This window comes from Calidris pugnax, unplaced genomic scaffold, assembly GCF_001431845.1.
Source record: "Calidris pugnax isolate Ruff unplaced genomic scaffold, ASM143184v1 scaffold38, whole genome shotgun sequence".
In the NCBI taxonomy this organism is placed as follows: Eukaryota; Metazoa; Chordata; class Aves; order Charadriiformes; family Scolopacidae; genus Calidris; species Calidris pugnax.
Window position 1 is genome coordinate 11716087 of NW_015090995.1, and position 16296 is coordinate 11732382.

Below are 16296 nucleotides of genomic sequence, written 5' to 3' on the forward strand. Positions count from 1 at the left end.
GTAGAGTGATACAGCAATTAAAATTTTGGCACAGGAAGCTGATTGGTCCACAAGAGTACAGGCTTTCATTTTTAAAAGATTCCTATACAGAGGATATCTCCAAACTCTAAAAAAAAAACAGTAAAGCAGCTAAGCAGCTCCTGGTGTATAATAAAACCACCAAGTGAGATTCTATGCTCTGCTGTAGCACTGATGTTTTTAATGAAGCTTCTCATCCTGTTCACACTTCTCTGTATAAATCAGGTGGTTACTGACTCCAGTCAGCTGGGGAGGCAGAGGAACGGTGGGACTCATTTTGTGCAGCTCTATGAGTGTTGGCAGGGGTGAAACAACCAGTGAGGTTCTGCTCAGCCATGTTCTCGCTCTCACGCTGTCTCTTTCTCTTTCTCTTTCTCTCTTATTTCCATTTTTGTTGCATGCAATGTATAAAGTGAAGCATTTGTTTTGCTCAGTTATGCGTGAACTAATGTGGATAAACCAAACTATTATTGCAGTTCTGGTACAATCAGCACTCCAGCCTTTTGTTTCAAATGATAACACAGTCTATTGTTGGAACGCTGATTTTGTAACATTTCAACATAAGGCAGTTAGTCATAAAAGCAGCTGTGTGGCTGTCAAATTACCCCCCTTCTAGGGACATAAATAAAACCAGAAGCTGTATGTGTATACTGTTCGTTGTTGACTTCTGGGCATATTCTAAGATTAGAAAAAGTGATGAAGTCAAAGAGCTTTCTGACTCCAGTTGAGTTGCCCCTAAAAAAAAAACCATTTATAGATGGTTTTGGGACAGATTTATTAATTGATTATAAAATTACGCCAATTTCTAGGGCAACACCACACTGCTGTTACTCCACATGCCTATTTTCATTGCTATGAATAATAATAGTTTGGTGTTTTGCATACTGTATGTAAAGGAATATTGAGCTAAATCTAAAAAGAAAGGTTTAGTTGAATATGTTAGCTTGTTGATATTTCTAACAATTTTGATGTTTTTCCCCTTGTTCTAATGATGACCTTGGTGAACTCTGACCCCCTACTCCCAGGTCCCTCAGGTTAGCCCCTTAACTCCAAAATAATAACTTTGCATGAAAATGAATGTATATAGTGTTGTAGTGTCTAAATGTAGATATTCCAAGTCATTTTTCAGACATAGCCTTTTAATTTGTGGTAGAAAAGCAAGGCTCAGAGCTGGCTTTTGAACTTTTCCTCCATGTTGTTGTAGGACTGATGTTGGAAGGGCATAGTGTTGCTCTCCCCAGGGTGGAAGATCATGTAGGTCCAGATTTGCAAGGCTTTTATAAAGTGTCCCCAAGCATGAAACTTGTTTTAGCATATTTTGTAGAATCATAGAATGGTTTGGGTTGGAAGGGACTTAAAGATCATCTAGTTCCAACCCCCCTGCCCTGGGTAGGGACACATCCCACCAGACCAGGTTGCCTAAAGCCCCACCCAGCCTGGCCTTGAACACCGCCAGGGATATTTATTCTCAGAGCAGCCGAAAACAATATATACTGGTTTTCATCTTCTTTAAAAAAGCACATTGGCTGTCCTCCCATATCTTTGCTGTATAATTGTGTTTGCAGCTTGGGCAAGTGACAGTACTCATTTTTGTAACACCTGCTACTGTTGATTTTGGACGCTCTCAAGGGACTTAAATTAGATGCTTTTATACCAACAGTGTCAGCAGGAAAATTTATAGAGTAGCAGTGGTGCTTTACGTTCCCAGCCTAGAGCAGTGTAACTTCCCAGTGCAGAGAAATCCTTATTTCCATTGTTTTGCCTCACCAGCACATTTAGAGGAAATGAGGAAAGCTCTTCCTTTAACATGTATTTAATGAAAATGAAGCATAGAGCCCTCCCCTCCCTAATGCCAGGGCAGTGGAACAGGATTGGTAAGAACAGGGTCATTTCCACAACTTTATCGTAATTTTAGCATCTCAGCATGTAGCACAAGCCAGCTCTTGGGAGGATTTTTAACATCGGTGTCTAGATCACAAATGACTTGGTATATCTATGTAATAATAATGATGTCTTTAGGTTTTGCTATGGTGACTTTCAGGAAGCAAAGAACTGTCATCACAATTCAATAAAGGAATACACTTTAGGTTTTAGTGTCCTGTCCTAATCCCAGTGAGCTAGTAAATGTGGTAGCCCCTCATGTTTCAATCCTAGCTTTATGCTGTAATATAAAAAAATGAATGTGACTTTACCTTTTAATTAAACTGTGGTCACACAAGCAGTAACCACACTGTTGAAGAAGGCTACTGCCATGGGTGTGCTGAGAGGAACTCAGAATTGCTTCATGTTTTCTTCTACCCTCTGCCTCTGCCCAGCCAGAATTCAATAATCAACAAGTATAGGACAGATTTATAAATCATAGCAAAACTTATCTAACAGTGAAATATAGTTTATAAATACGTAACAGTAACAATGAAATGTCCATGTCATTATTTTTAACAACTCTATTACAGATAGTATTTAAAATAATTTATGAATACGTAAGAAATAGTGCATTGAGGTAAACCTGACGTATTTAATGTAGTTTTTAGCTGCAAATTGCATGGTGGTATGTTGATATAATTTATTCTCAGAGCAGCCGAAAACAATATATACTGGTTTTCATCTTCTTTAAAAAAGCACATTGGCTGTCCTCCCATATCTTTGCTGTATAATTGTGTTTGCAGCTTGGGCAAGTGACAGTACTCATTTTTGTAACACCTGCTACTGTTGATTTTGGACGCTCTCAAGGGACTTAAATTAGATGCTTTTATACCAACAGTGTCAGCAGGAAAATTTATAGAGTAGCAGTGGTGCTTTACGTTCCCAGCCTAGAGCAGTGTAACTTCCCAGTGCAGAGAAATCCTTATTTCCATTGTTTTGCCTCACCAGCACATTTAGAGGAAATGAGGAAAGCTCTTCCTTTAACATGTATTTAATGAAAATGAAGCATAGAGCCCTCCCCTCCCTAATGCCAGGGCAGTGGAACAGGATTGGTAAGAACAGGGTCATTTCCACAACTTTATCGTAATTTTAGCATCTCAGCATGTAGCACAAGCCAGCTCTTGGGAGGATTTTTAACATCGGTGTCTAGATCACAAATGACTTGGTATATCTATGTAATAATAATGATGTCTTTAGGTTTTGCTATGGTGACTTTCAGGAAGCAAAGAACTGTCATCACAATTCAATAAAGGAATACACTTTAGGTTTTAGTGTCCTGTCCTAATCCCAGTGAGCTAGTAAATGTGGTAGCCCCTCATGTTTCAATCCTAGCTTTATGCTGTAATATAAAAAAATGAATGTGACTTTACCTTTTAATTAAACTGTGGTCACACAAGCAGTAACCACACTGTTGAAGAAGGCTACTGCCATGGGTGTGCTGAGAGGAACTCAGAATTGCTTCATGTTTTCTTCTACCCTCTGCCTCTGCCCAGCCAGAATTCAATAATCAACAAGTATAGGACAGATTTATAAATCATAGCAAAACTTATCTAACAGTGAAATATAGTTTATAAATACGTAACAGTAACAATGAAATGTCCATGTCATTATTTTTAACAACTCTATTACAGATAGTATTTAAAATAATTTATGAATACGTAAGAAATAGTGCATTGAGGTAAACCTGACGTATTTAATGTAGTTTTTAGCTGCAAATTGCATGGTGGTATGTTGATATATTTAAATCATTTCACTGACAGGAAAGATGCAAGTGGCATGGGAGCTAAAATATGTATTAATTCAGGATCATGGTAGGGACAACCAGCTTACCTTTTGAAAGAGGACATTTAAATTACTTTTCTAAGGATGTTAACACATGCCATTCTCCATAATAACCTCAGACAGGCAAATTAGCATCTTGGGGTATTTTTATCAAGAAAAAAGTAATGCCAACAGTAAAGACAACAAATTTGAAATTTGTAAGTTCTGCTGTATTTTTGCTTATAGCATTTGCAGCCCTTTTGATCCATGTCAATCCTGCTTACCATTTTGAAGAGGGTATAAGCCTACTTTTCAGTCCTAGAATTGTATTCACAGATAGTTGGGGCTCATACCTGATTAGTGGTGATAAGTCCTTCTGTTAATCACACTTCTGCCTACCCAGAGCAGAATTTTGCTCAAGTGTGAGTTGTCATTCACAATTTACCTGCAGATTTGCCAAGCTCCAGGCCCCGTGCTGTTGAATGTTGTCAGTGAAATGGTTCGATAGTCCAGGCCCCATTGTGTGTAGGACTAACCAGTCACAGGCCTCAGCTGTAACGTTAAAGCAGTAACACGTTCTTTAGTAAAGCTTTAAGTTTGCTGTTAAATGAACTGTCAAATTAATCTTAGTAGAGCCTAGTCACCAGAATAACTTGTATCTGAAAATACATATCATTGTGTATTCATGTATGGTTTTATGCATGCATGTGGATTATACTGTAAATACAAAATATGCTGGTGAAATGGGTTGTTGTGTAGTGTATATGCTGTCATCTGTGCTATTTCTAACTAGTAATCTTGTTTTGTACTGTGTGATGTCTGACCCTTCTAACATCGATCATTGGGCTTTGGTGAACTCTGATCCTTCCAGGTCCTCCAGGTTAGACTCTTAACTCGGTCAATTTATTTTACTACGTTGCACTTGATGTAAGAGAAATGGATGTTTTCCTGTAAGTCTGTGACTATCTTGTTAAGGACTATGGTTACCCTGCAGTATGTGTTTGATTAGTGTGTCTTAGATGGTAACCTGTTACTATTTTGCATATGCACAATACTAGACCAGTATAAAAGAGCAAAATGATGACAAAAAATCCTTGCATGATGGGATGTTTTGTGTAGCTGAAACGGCTACAGAGTGTGTGTGAAATCTGGTACAAAATTGCTGTTGATTTCAAAAGAAAAAAATTGGAAGGAATGCTGTACTCGGATTTGCATGCAGAAATACAGCTCATCAAATTTATCTACTCAATATAGACTATGAGAATGTCAAAGCAGATGTTAAATTATTTGAGGTTGTAGAAGAATTGAAAATCCAGCACACTAATAAATGTTATTGGATTTGTTGTACTACAGGGGAGAATGTCATAGCCCTGTCCTGCAAAGAGATCCTTTTGTTAATCCAATTATGAGATCTAACTTGTACAATGTTATTAGCTGCTGCTGCACTTGCATACAGTTTGTTTTGCCACAAGTTAATATCAGTAACCTTCAATTTAGATGGTGTCATGAAGGTGAGGGTCTCGTCTTTCAGTTCTCCAAATACCTAAGTTTCATTTAAATCTACTGCTTTGCTTTGGATTAATATAGCTGTAGCAAAGGGAAAATATTTAAAGACCAGCCCAGTTCCTCTGTTGGATTTACACAGTCTAATTCTACTAAAAATAGATAAATCAATTGGAGGGAGAGTCATTCAAGAGGAAGTTTCTGCAACTCAGATCAGGATTTACGCAAGGCAGAATGACGGGCTTCCTGCTTCCAGCAGTCAGTAGACAGTATATATTGGGCTCCTCAGTAGGTATGTTAAATTCTAACAGAAAAAAAACAGCAATATTTTACATTGTTGAGACTGGCTTTCAAAAGGAATTCAGTCTGTTAAAATAGTACTTAGGAGAATGTAATGCAGGTCACAGAGGTGATATTTGTACCATCTAATTTTGGGTTTCTTGGCTCCTATAAAGGCACTGGTCTGGTCACTGGTAAGCTTCTAATGCAGGTGAGTTCCACTGCCTTATGGAAAGACCTTCTCTCCATCAGCGAGATAAGGAGCCTTGGTTCCCGATTTGGGTAGTGCAAATAATCCCTCTATTTGGTTTCCCTTTAGTTTATCCTGAATTCAGCACTGAAATAGAGCTGGGAAGTCAAGCCAAAATATCTTTAATTTTATTTTTTTTTTTACACTGAAGGCACAAACTTGGGGAGAATGGGTGACATGTACTGATATATGCATATTTGTTCTGCGATGTTAAGGTCCACCAGGCCCAGAAGGTCCTCGAGGGCCACCAGGCAGTGGAGCACTTAAAGGGGAAAAAGGGAACCCGGGTCAACCTGGCCCACCTGGCCTGACTGGTCAAAAGGGAGATCAAGGACCTCCTGGACGCCAGGTACTACAAGAAATCGAGTTTTCCCCCTAGTTTATTTTTAAATGCAATAAAACTTCATTATATTTGGGTGGAGTTTGTGGTTTCTCATAGTAAAACAGAAGCCAAAACATGGTAGCTAACAACCTGTCCTGTAGCAAGTAAGAGGGTCTTTTCCTTAATTATACCCTGGAACCTGGGCAGGATGTCCCCATTGCATTCCCGTGGGAGCTGGAGCTGTCAGTGCTCCCCTCATGTTACAGCCTTCCCTGAGAGCCCCCAGTGCAGCGAGCAGCACGCCTGGCTTCACCCTTCAGGGCACGGGTTCACAGACCCAAAGTGTGGGTGTTTGTCCCCCAGAAGCCTTTTCTGTCTGTCCTTCTGAAACTGTCTGAGTGAATAACCTGCAGCTCTTCTCTCCAGGGGGATCCTGGTCGTCCAGGTCTGAACGGAATGAAGGGCGACCCCGGGGTTCCAGGCGTTCCAGGATTCCCAGGTATGTAGCTGGGTATTCCCAGGTATTTAACTACTGTTTCAAGTGAAAACCTCCAGACACAGTAACAGCCCCTCAGGGAGAAGAGAGGCCTGATTTGGGCCATTCCTGCAGCAGATTTGGTAAGACAGCACAGTCTTTCACTGTGTAACTGTGTGCATTTGATGTTTCAGGTATGAAGGGTCCCACTGGACCTGCAGGACCCGCTGGCCTCACGGGCAGTCCAGGGCTGCCAGGCCCACCAGGTAGGCCTCCTGGGTAGCGTTAGTGTCACTTTTGCTCCCCATTGGTAGAATTTGTTACTTGGGTGTAGGACTGAGTCAGTCCCAGCCAGCAATGGAAGTAGTTAAGTGAGCAACAGCTTAAACACAACTCCAGGCTATACTTTTTAGCCCCACAAGTAATCCTACCGTATTGTATACTCTTTATCCAGTTTACATGGATTAACACTGCAAGAGCTGTCTTTTTCGGGGCAAAGGGGGTGTCTCCCAAAGCACTTTTATGCCTTATATATACACTTAGTCTTTGCCTTGATAGAGCTTTTGGCTTCTGACTTTGCAATAAAAATATCAGAAACTGTTTCTAATGCTCTCTTCCACCTTGTTTTATCTAACACTAAGCTGCTTTCTCTCAGGTCCACCAGGTATACCAGGTACCATTGGACGAAGCATTGTTGTCAAAGGTGACCCTGGTCCCCCGGGTCCTCCAGGACAGCCTGGGTCGAAAGGGCCACCTGGATTGCCAGGGCCACAGGGATTGCCAGGTATGATCCTTGATGGCTGCAGAGAAAATGACTAAGAAGTAGAGCTGACTGCAGGCTGTGAGTCACTTGGCATAGGCTGCAGAGACAAGTTACTGAATTCAGCAAGAGGTGGTAGATAAGTGTAGGGGTCTACCATAGAAATCTGGTTTAATGGTCTGTTCTTGTCTAAGGTGTCATGAAGAAACAATAGATAAGTCCCAGACAATTTAAAGATTTCTGTAGTGAGATTTCAAGAGCTTTTATTTCACTTACACATTTGTCTGTTCTAGGTCCAATTGGTCTTCCTGGTGACCCAGGGCGAGATGGACTACCTGGTTTTGATGGCCCAGCAGGACGCAAAGGAGAGAGAGGTCTTCCAGGCCAACCAGGTATGGTGTTTATCCTACAAGAACCTAGTGGAAGAAGAGATGCTCCCTTTCGTGAGTGCACGCTAATATTGGGAAGAGAAACCTTTGCACCTCATGGGAATAATAATAAAATAATAAATTTAGGATTTTCTTAATCGTTTGGTTTGGAGTATTCTTGGAACCAAGACATTGCTGGTCATTGCTGAATAACATTGTAGAGTGCTTAATATCAAGCTTAATTGTATCCCCTTTGCAGCACAGATGATACCTAGGAGATAATGAAGATAGTAAGAAACAGAAGAGAGAGACTAGAAAAATAAATTCAATTTTGCATGGAAATCATGAATGGGGAAAAACAGACTTCATAAAAAGGCAGAGATCATGCTACCATTGAACTATTGATTACGATGACTGAACTATGATTTGAGAAAAGAAATCAGACTAGGCACTAGGGCAATTTTCTAAAGAAGATAATGCATATTAAGTATGTATAGATTGCAACTTGTGAGAAAAAGTATTAGAATTTAAACAGTTAAAACAGTACAGTAATCCGTAATGGCTTTTTTTGCTTTTTCTCTGAGTAGCTCTACAAAATCTGTTAGCATTATTTTAGTGAAAAAATGTAAATAGTAATGACTGTGGAACAAGATAGTCTAAATATTTGCAGTTGTATTTCCTGATATTTTTGCTGTTCAAGAACAAATGCATTTTCTGATACCTTTCTCAGTCATGTGGCTGGTTCTTGTTGTCATTCAAGGTTTTTCTAGCCTATTTCCACTTTTTGTGACCTCCTCCAAAACTGACTGCAGCTTTTCTATTCATTTTGGTGGGCTTTGGCTCAGGTGTTACCAGAACATGCCCCACAGTGAGACTTGCTTCTGTTTCTTGTTCTATTGTTTATTTTGTGATCTCAAGCAAGATGTTTCAATATTATCTTATTATGCTGCATACACAGATTAATACATTTTGGAACTGGGAAGCTGATTTGGACTCGTGCCAGTGGCTGTTATGTCCACTGCAGTTCTTATCTTAGTGCCTCACAGCTTTGACCATATTATAACTTCACAACACCCCTGCAACACAGGGAAGTTGCACTGTTATTTTATAAGTAGCTATGACAGCCTCAGTGACTTAACCATGCTTACATGAAAAAATAATTTGAGGAAGATTGTGTTAGCAGATACCAGGTCCCTCAACTCACAAGCACCTTGATCATAAAACCATGCTACTTTTCAGAGCTATGTTAGTCCTAAAAGAGCAAGAAATGGTGTTAATAAATACTGTGTGTTGTATATCCCTCACGTGAACAGGTTCACGAGGAATACAGGGACCTCCTGGTCCTGATGGCTTACAAGGCCCTCCTGGTCCTCCTGGAACAGCTTCTGTTGCTCATGGATTCCTTATAACTCGGCACAGCCAGACCAGGGATACACCTTCATGTCCACTGGGAACGTCAAGAATATATGATGGATTCTCTCTTCTATATGTGCAAGGAAATGAGAGAGCACATGGCCAGGATTTGGGTGAGATATTCTGTATGCTCTGTCTTTGAGGGGAAGGAGGTTGTTTAAGGGGAAGGTGGCTTCTTCAAATGCTCTGGTTCTCTGAAGATATGACAATTCCTTAGATCAGGATGGGGATTGCATACTAAGCTCTATTGCCTCCAGAGGTTGCACATTGTCATTCAGGATGAAAGAATGTAAACCAAAACTGAGAAGTTATGTTTTTCCCCCATGTGACAACTTGATAGCACCGTGCACTCACAGGTGCAGAAGAAAAATACACAATTACTGTTCTCAAAGAATTGCTATAAAAAGCAACGAAGGGAAAACTTTGCTGTCATGTTTTATGTGTCTTACTCTGTAGGTACTGCTGGGAGCTGTCTGAGACGTTTCAGCACCATGCCCTTCATGTTCTGCAATATCAACAATGTTTGTAATTTTGCATCAAGGAATGACTATTCGTACTGGCTGTCAACTCCAGAGCCCATGCCCATGAGCATGGAGCCACTGACTGGGCAAAGCATCCAGCCCTTCATTAGCCGGTGAGACAAAGCGGGCTAGCAGCTCTCCTTTTTACTATCTGGATAAATAGCACATCTTATCCATGGATTTCCAACCTGCAGGTTGGATGTTAGGGGATGAATCTGTCATGTTTTGCTCTGGGAAATACTAGGAAAATAGCTTGTTTTAGAGTATTCATTGTCTTAAAAGATCTGTCTGTGCGTGGCAGTGATAATCAGTGGCCAAAAGGCTGTAAGTGCTCTCATTGACTGATGGCGATGTAGGCAGCAGAGCAAGATCACCATGGACAGGAAAGAGAACACGAGAGCCATCAGCTCGAGCATTAAGGCACTTGGGGACCTTGAGCTTCCAGTTTTTGTTTGAGGAATTGCTTCAGTATTTTACGCAATGGTTGTTAGTGGAAATACAGGCAGATTTTGCACTCGAGAATACTGTCTTATTGCAGCTACAAAATATGTGAGAAGTAGAAGTCTAGATTAATAGGACAGCCTCTCACAGGCTAGTTTTCCTTCCTTCCTTTCTCTGTGTAAGAATGCTTAATAAAACATACCCCTATTAGATTTTAATATCACGTGTTTCTCTGATACTTCCCCTGTGCCCAGATGTGTTGTGTGTGAAGCTCCTGCTATGGTGATAGCTGTCCACAGTCAGACTATTCAGATTCCTACGTGTCCTCCAGGCTGGGACTCCCTTTGGATTGGTTACTCTTTCATGATGGTAAGAACTGTCTCCTGCTCCAGAGGTGGCTGGTACCCGCTTGTGTCCTCAACTAGCTGCTTGAGGACTTTGTTAAATACCACAACAGTTGTCATTTGAAAGCCTGTACCTTCACTTACTAACCAGGGTAGCCAAGATTAGCTACCAGTGATGTTCCAGTACCCAGAACCCAGTGTAACTGATACTTACGGAGGTGTCTGACACCGCATTATCTCAACCAAGAACGAATGGTGGCTCTCTTAGTAGCTGAATGCCGTGATATTTAATTTTTAGCCCCTCCTGTAAGACTCTCATTTGTGTTTCTCTCCTACACCAGCACACCAGTGCTGGGGCAGAGGGCTCTGGACAGGCCTTGGCATCGCCTGGATCCTGTTTAGAAGAATTCCGCTCGGCTCCGTTTATCGAATGCCATGGTCGCGGCACTTGTAATTACTATGCCAATTCATACAGCTTCTGGCTGGCAACGGTGGAGGTGTCAGAAATGTTCAGGTAAGAAAACCTGTTTCTTCTTTATTGCTTTATTCCAGAATGAAAGCTTTGGAAAACGAATTTATTCTGAAGATCAAAAAAGATTTGTTTACAGGGATAAAGGGAAATAATTTAGTTTGTTTTCCCCCTCACAACCAGTTTTTCAAGTGTTTCCTTTATAAGTCTTGAATATTAAGTAAAAACTTGCTAGGGCACATTCTGTTTTGCAGGGACTCAGATTCGGTTTATGTCAATTCTTATTCACATTTAGTAATACCTTCTCTGAAAGCAGTACTACTCTAGTTACTGTATTTGGAGCCTAAAAAGATCTATTTTGTTGGGTTTTTTTCTTGCCAGGCCTTTCAACAGAGTCAAATATTTGAAAAAGTAATTCACAGACATATACAAGGGATAGGTATGAAGGGCAAGATCAACTGTACTTAAACCTTAAGGCAGATGTTCATGTAACTGGTTTTTAAAAGTCTTGTGTGAAGGAGGTTTCATACCCTCTGTGGCAACCATTTTTTGGAGTACTTTGCAGAAGAACTAGGATGCCATTTTGGCAGCAAGGAACCCAATGGACATTCTGTCCTCAGCTTTGCTGCAGTCAGTATTTCAGCTGGAGTCTCTCAGCTTCTCAAACCTTCTCCCTTTTAACTTAGCAAAACCATTTTTAAAAAAAAAATCATCTCCTTTCATAGAATAAATTGCTATTACCCTTTTTGTGTACTGATAAAAAACTCATAAATATTCCCAGTGCCACCAAACTGAAAAACGTCGCTCTGTGGTGCAGGGCTGGCAGCAGGCACTGTGACACACATTAAGCAGTAGTGGTCCCTAAGTTGGCCTTGTGTTACACCTACAACTGTGATACTTCATGTGCATTAAACAGTCATCACAGTTAAGTTTTCAGGGTTGTTGATCAGTGGTGATTCACTAGTGGAAAGTGTCTGCTAACGGCTACCACGCACCTTTGACTTTTTTTGTCTCCTATAAACACAACTTCCTTCTTTATTTTTTAAAAGAAACTTTTAAGAATTGAACTTGTTGTGTATACACACGTATTACACATATATGCTGTATTAATCTCCTGCCTCCCTACCCTTTCAGAATATAAATAATTTGGTAAAGCTATCGCTTACACACATCTCTCACCGCAGCAGTATGGGTTGTTAAAGTACTCTTCTATTGAGAAACCCAGGGGCTACAAAGACCCCAGAAATACTGTCTCAAATGTACAAAATTCATCTTCCACTGGGTTTGGTGTTTGTACTACATCATGTGCTAGACTGAGATAGCTGATTAGTGCACCCCATGCGTACCGAGACACTGGGCAAAACTCAGCATCTGGCTCCTGCTGTTGAAGTCGTACAGAAAGACCTCTCTTAAGGAAAACTCTCTTAAGGAAAACTCTCAAATACAGGACTAATTCCACACTTAGGTACTTAAGTGTTGTCTTAAACTGTAAGTAGAAGTTCAAAGGAATGGTTCTGTAAACGAAAAAGCTAACTTAACCTTACCTTTGTGTCTGTCAACCAGTAAACCGCAGTCAGAGACACTGAAAGCTGGAGACTTGAGGACGCGTATTAGTCGTTGTCAAGTTTGCATGAAGAAGACGTAACGTCTTGGAGAATGTTTTATAAAACAGTTGAATATTCCTAAGATGCACTGTCTTCCAGCTGCAACAATGGTGCTACTGTGCAGAAAGAAAAGAACAAAACAAATCTAAACTGTTTTAACCACGCAGATTCAAGTGTACCTCACTCATGTGCCAAACTAAGGGTTCTTTGGCAACAGGACTAAGATGAAAGAATTGATCTCTTGGAACCAGAAAAGAACACTTGAGGTTCACAAAGGATCAGAAGATGAAATTTTTCCTTTCTCTCCCTGTACCAAAATGGCACCTTTTTGATCAACCAAGAGAATAAAGAAAAACACGACGCACTGAGTATGTTTAAAATAACAAGACTGCAGTTTTGAAAAACATTTTTCATGGTGCTACTAACCCTACTGTATCCCAGGTTTTTAATATGAAATTTTAAGCTTATTTCTCTTTGTAAGTACTGAAATGTGTATATTGTGTAAACACCTTTTTAGTTGAAACTTTCAGTCATTTAGAAACAAACCAGACTGATATAAAAATTCTTATGTCTAAAATGAAAACAAACGGCAGTATTTTATTATGAAACTTGTAGTACAGAGAGAATTTACCCCTCTTATGCCAACTTATTCATTTAATATTTCATTTCCTTCCTCAGTTGCCAACCTGATATATTGGAGAATGCACAATTATTCTGAAGTAATTTTGATCAGGGTTTTCAATGTCGTACACCAAGCTAGCAGTGGTTTTATCTGTGCTTAGAAATCCCCATCCACGTGAAGAGGTTTGGGGTGGTTTTGTATCTTCTGAAAATATGTGAAATTATTAGCCATATTCTCTATCATTCTTTTCTGAATAAGTCACATTCTAGTGATCAGTTTGGTTTAACAAAACCTGTTCCTTGGGAATATCCAGTTACCAAAGCATTTAAGATTATGCTTACGGGAAACCTCTACTCTGAAGTGGTGTCACATTTATCCAAAATAGTGTTCACACTAAGAAACCTTCTGAATAAAGCAAAGCATAAGCTGGTGGAAACTGATCTTTTCCTATTTACAAATTAATCTTTTAATCTTATGTGAATTTATACACTTCCACAATGTATTTACAGTATACAGCAACTCTTGCGTATGTATAGTTCACATAAGGCCTTGAAAGATGGTGCATGCAGTCTTTCTGATGTCATTGTGTAAGAATCCTCCTGTGTATGTCTTGGAGTGTCACTACTTGTGCAATAGCTGACAAACGATCACTTTGTGTATGCATGACTGTTCAGCTTCTCTGGTCAGTGCTGTTTCATTTACCCTCATGTATAAACAGAGCTCTCTGACAAAGCAAGACTATTTTTCAAGTGATGATACTTTAATATTTTCGTTGTATATTGCCACCTCAACTATCAATACAACTTAACTTGTGAATTAACATACTGCTTTATACAGGTGAAGTGTATTTGTTTATTGACTACTGTTAAGTAATTTATCTGCTAATGGCTATTCATTCTTACCTTTCAGTTACCATTGTAAACACGGAGCATCAAAAACCTCCTTGTTTTATGCACATTTGACAAAAGACATAGGACTGTGACTGACCAGGTAGCAGTGACTTATACAATGAGATTGGTGCTGATTTCAAAAGCTTTCAACTAAGTATGAAACTGAAGTTCTTTAGTTTAAAATGCAAAATATTAATAGCTTTGTCTTTTTTCAACTAGCTGCAGTATATATGTTGGTAGAGAGTGGGCAATTCAGCAACGTGCATCCTTCAACTCATTTGATCTTGGTTTGCTGATGCATATAGAAATAAACTGAACCTGCTGCTACCTCCAAGTCAAGAACTTGTTACCAAAGCTGAAATAAAATAAAATAGTAAGTCTCTTACTTAGACAAGCCCTTATCTTACTGCTGGCTCCTCAGAAGCATAAAATGAACATAGCAGCTTCTCCCTAGCCCCAAAAAAAGCAGAAGAATGGAGGCTCAGATTAAGGAGCATCCAGAGGAAAGAGGTCTCCCAGCCTTGCCTACCAACAGCTCCTGTCCTGTGCTCACCAACGAGAACGTTTGTGTCTGGGGGCTGGCAAAGGGCAGAACATGGTGGTTTCGGCAGCGCGTAAACAGCGCGTCTTTCTAAGATTTGGGCTTCCCTCACAGTATGTAAAACAAAGCCCACTGAATTGAAAAGACAGGAGATACCATTCCTGTGCAAGGTCGATAGAACCCAGAACAGCTGGTCTTGTGGCAGCTTTAGGTCCCAAACCTGTGAGGTGACCACAGAAAATGAAGATATGTGAAGTAGCTACACTTCTGACAGATACATTCTCTGTTCTGTTCCTGCAGCTCTTACCCTGACCTGGAGAACAGTCCTGAACCTTAATCAGCTTCAGGCTGAGATTTCCAAACGGGCTAATTTTTATTAAGAGAAAAGTGGCCTAGAGAGGAAGGAGCATCTTTTAACTGAGACCTGCAGCAGAGATTCTAGAGATGTTGGTTTGATTCCCACCACACATTCTGTGCCTTAGAGCAGGTAAATCACTTGACCTGTGTTGGATCGGAGTTACTGAGCTATACAAGAAAGCACGGTTGTTATTTTCTACTTCTTGACTGCTTAGACTGTAAGCTCTTTGGGGCAGAGACATTGAGGGGGCTCAAATGTTGGTTGGGGCCTCTAGGTGCTATCCATCAGTATATAAATATTAAACTACAGGTAAAAGCTTGTGTTTGCAGATTTATTATTAAAAATTTAAAAACTATTTTAAACATTAGAGCTTTACAATAGTCTTCAACATATCCTAAATGTGGTCCAGCTCAGAACACCACTTCTTTCACTTACAGTTAAGGCTCTTTTTCCTGAAAAGTCTGATTTAACTAAAGCTTTTATTCTTTTAACTACTCACATTACGTTAGTCTGTTCTACTTAACACCTTGAGCAGGAGCCTGGAAAACAATCGCATTTTAAGTTGTATGGGGACAAGTTGCAGACTTCAGCCACTCGAGGGCACCATGTAGCTTTGAGAGAAAACCCAGCTACAAACACCATGAGCTCCTGGAAGCGGCTGGACACAGCAGCGGCTGGAAAAGCTGACAAGAAGGGGGAGCGCGGTACCTTTCCCCGCTCATGGCCCAGTTCCTGTTGTTGCAGGCTTGCTGCAGGCCCTGTGCTGCGATGGCAGCTGGGCTGATGCGTGAAAAAATGCAGCTTTCTAAAGGAATACGAGCTTGCAAAATCCTAGAACCAGCAACTTCATGTATAACTTGGGTTTGTACTGTTCTCGTATTAAGGAACAAAGTTCTGCTTAAGGCAGGCTTTTCTGTATCTTCCTGCATTCAAGAAAGTTGCATTATAATCCTCCATGAAAAGGAAAAAGCTTCCTTCAACCTCAAGTTCATCTGTAAGGTGGGATTTAAACTTCTTAAAAATTTCTGTCAAGTACAACCTGTAACCCCAAGTGGGGACGCAGAGCAGCGCAGCACCATTTCTATACAGTGACCCAGATCACTCCAGGCAGACCTGGTGCTTTAGGAGCTGTTAAGGAGGCAGCATTTCATCCCCTAGTGTAAAGTTCAGTCCTCTCTATAGCTAGGATTTCTTACCTCAGAGGGTGAAGCACCTATATTTAAAAGTAGTTTTAGAATTTGAAAGAATGATCCATTGATTTGGCAAGCTACAAAGCCTCGAGTTCTAAAATTTGATCTGCAATTATTTCCTCTGTAATTTGGTATCTGGCTGAAGCACACTGCTGTCAGCACGCTGCTGCTGGGAACGCACAGAACTGCCCTCCGAGGCCACTGCTGAGGGACAGTCACTGCCAGATTTAGGGCTGTACGGCTG

General features: G+C 40.4%; 1 protein-coding gene across 4 annotated transcripts in view; it reads left to right on the forward strand.

Annotated features, from left to right (window-relative positions):
* Nucleotides 1-15180, forward strand: part of COL4A5 (collagen, type IV, alpha 5) — an 81922-nt gene extending 66742 nt beyond the window's left edge. For 2 of the 4 annotated variants that reach the window (XM_014955018.1, XM_014955019.1), the window contains 12 exons: nucleotides 1044-1052; nucleotides 4574-4582; nucleotides 5950-6083; nucleotides 6483-6555; nucleotides 6726-6797; nucleotides 7187-7315; nucleotides 7585-7683; nucleotides 8973-9185; nucleotides 9529-9706; nucleotides 10289-10403; nucleotides 10720-10892; nucleotides 12411-15180. In XM_014955018.1, the coding sequence (XP_014810504.1) occupies nucleotides 1044-1052; nucleotides 4574-4582; nucleotides 5950-6083; nucleotides 6483-6555; nucleotides 6726-6797; nucleotides 7187-7315; nucleotides 7585-7683; nucleotides 8973-9185; nucleotides 9529-9706; nucleotides 10289-10403; nucleotides 10720-10892; nucleotides 12411-12492 (1286 nt within the window). In that variant the 3' untranslated portion in view covers nucleotides 12493-15180. The remainder of the gene's footprint in view (nucleotides 1-1043; nucleotides 1053-4573; nucleotides 4583-5949; nucleotides 6084-6482; nucleotides 6556-6725; nucleotides 6798-7186; nucleotides 7316-7584; nucleotides 7684-8972; nucleotides 9186-9528; nucleotides 9707-10288; nucleotides 10404-10719; nucleotides 10893-12410) is intronic. The other 2 variants (XM_014955020.1, XM_014955021.1) reach the window with 1 other exon arrangement.
* Nucleotides 15181-16296: the final 1116 nt, after the last annotated feature.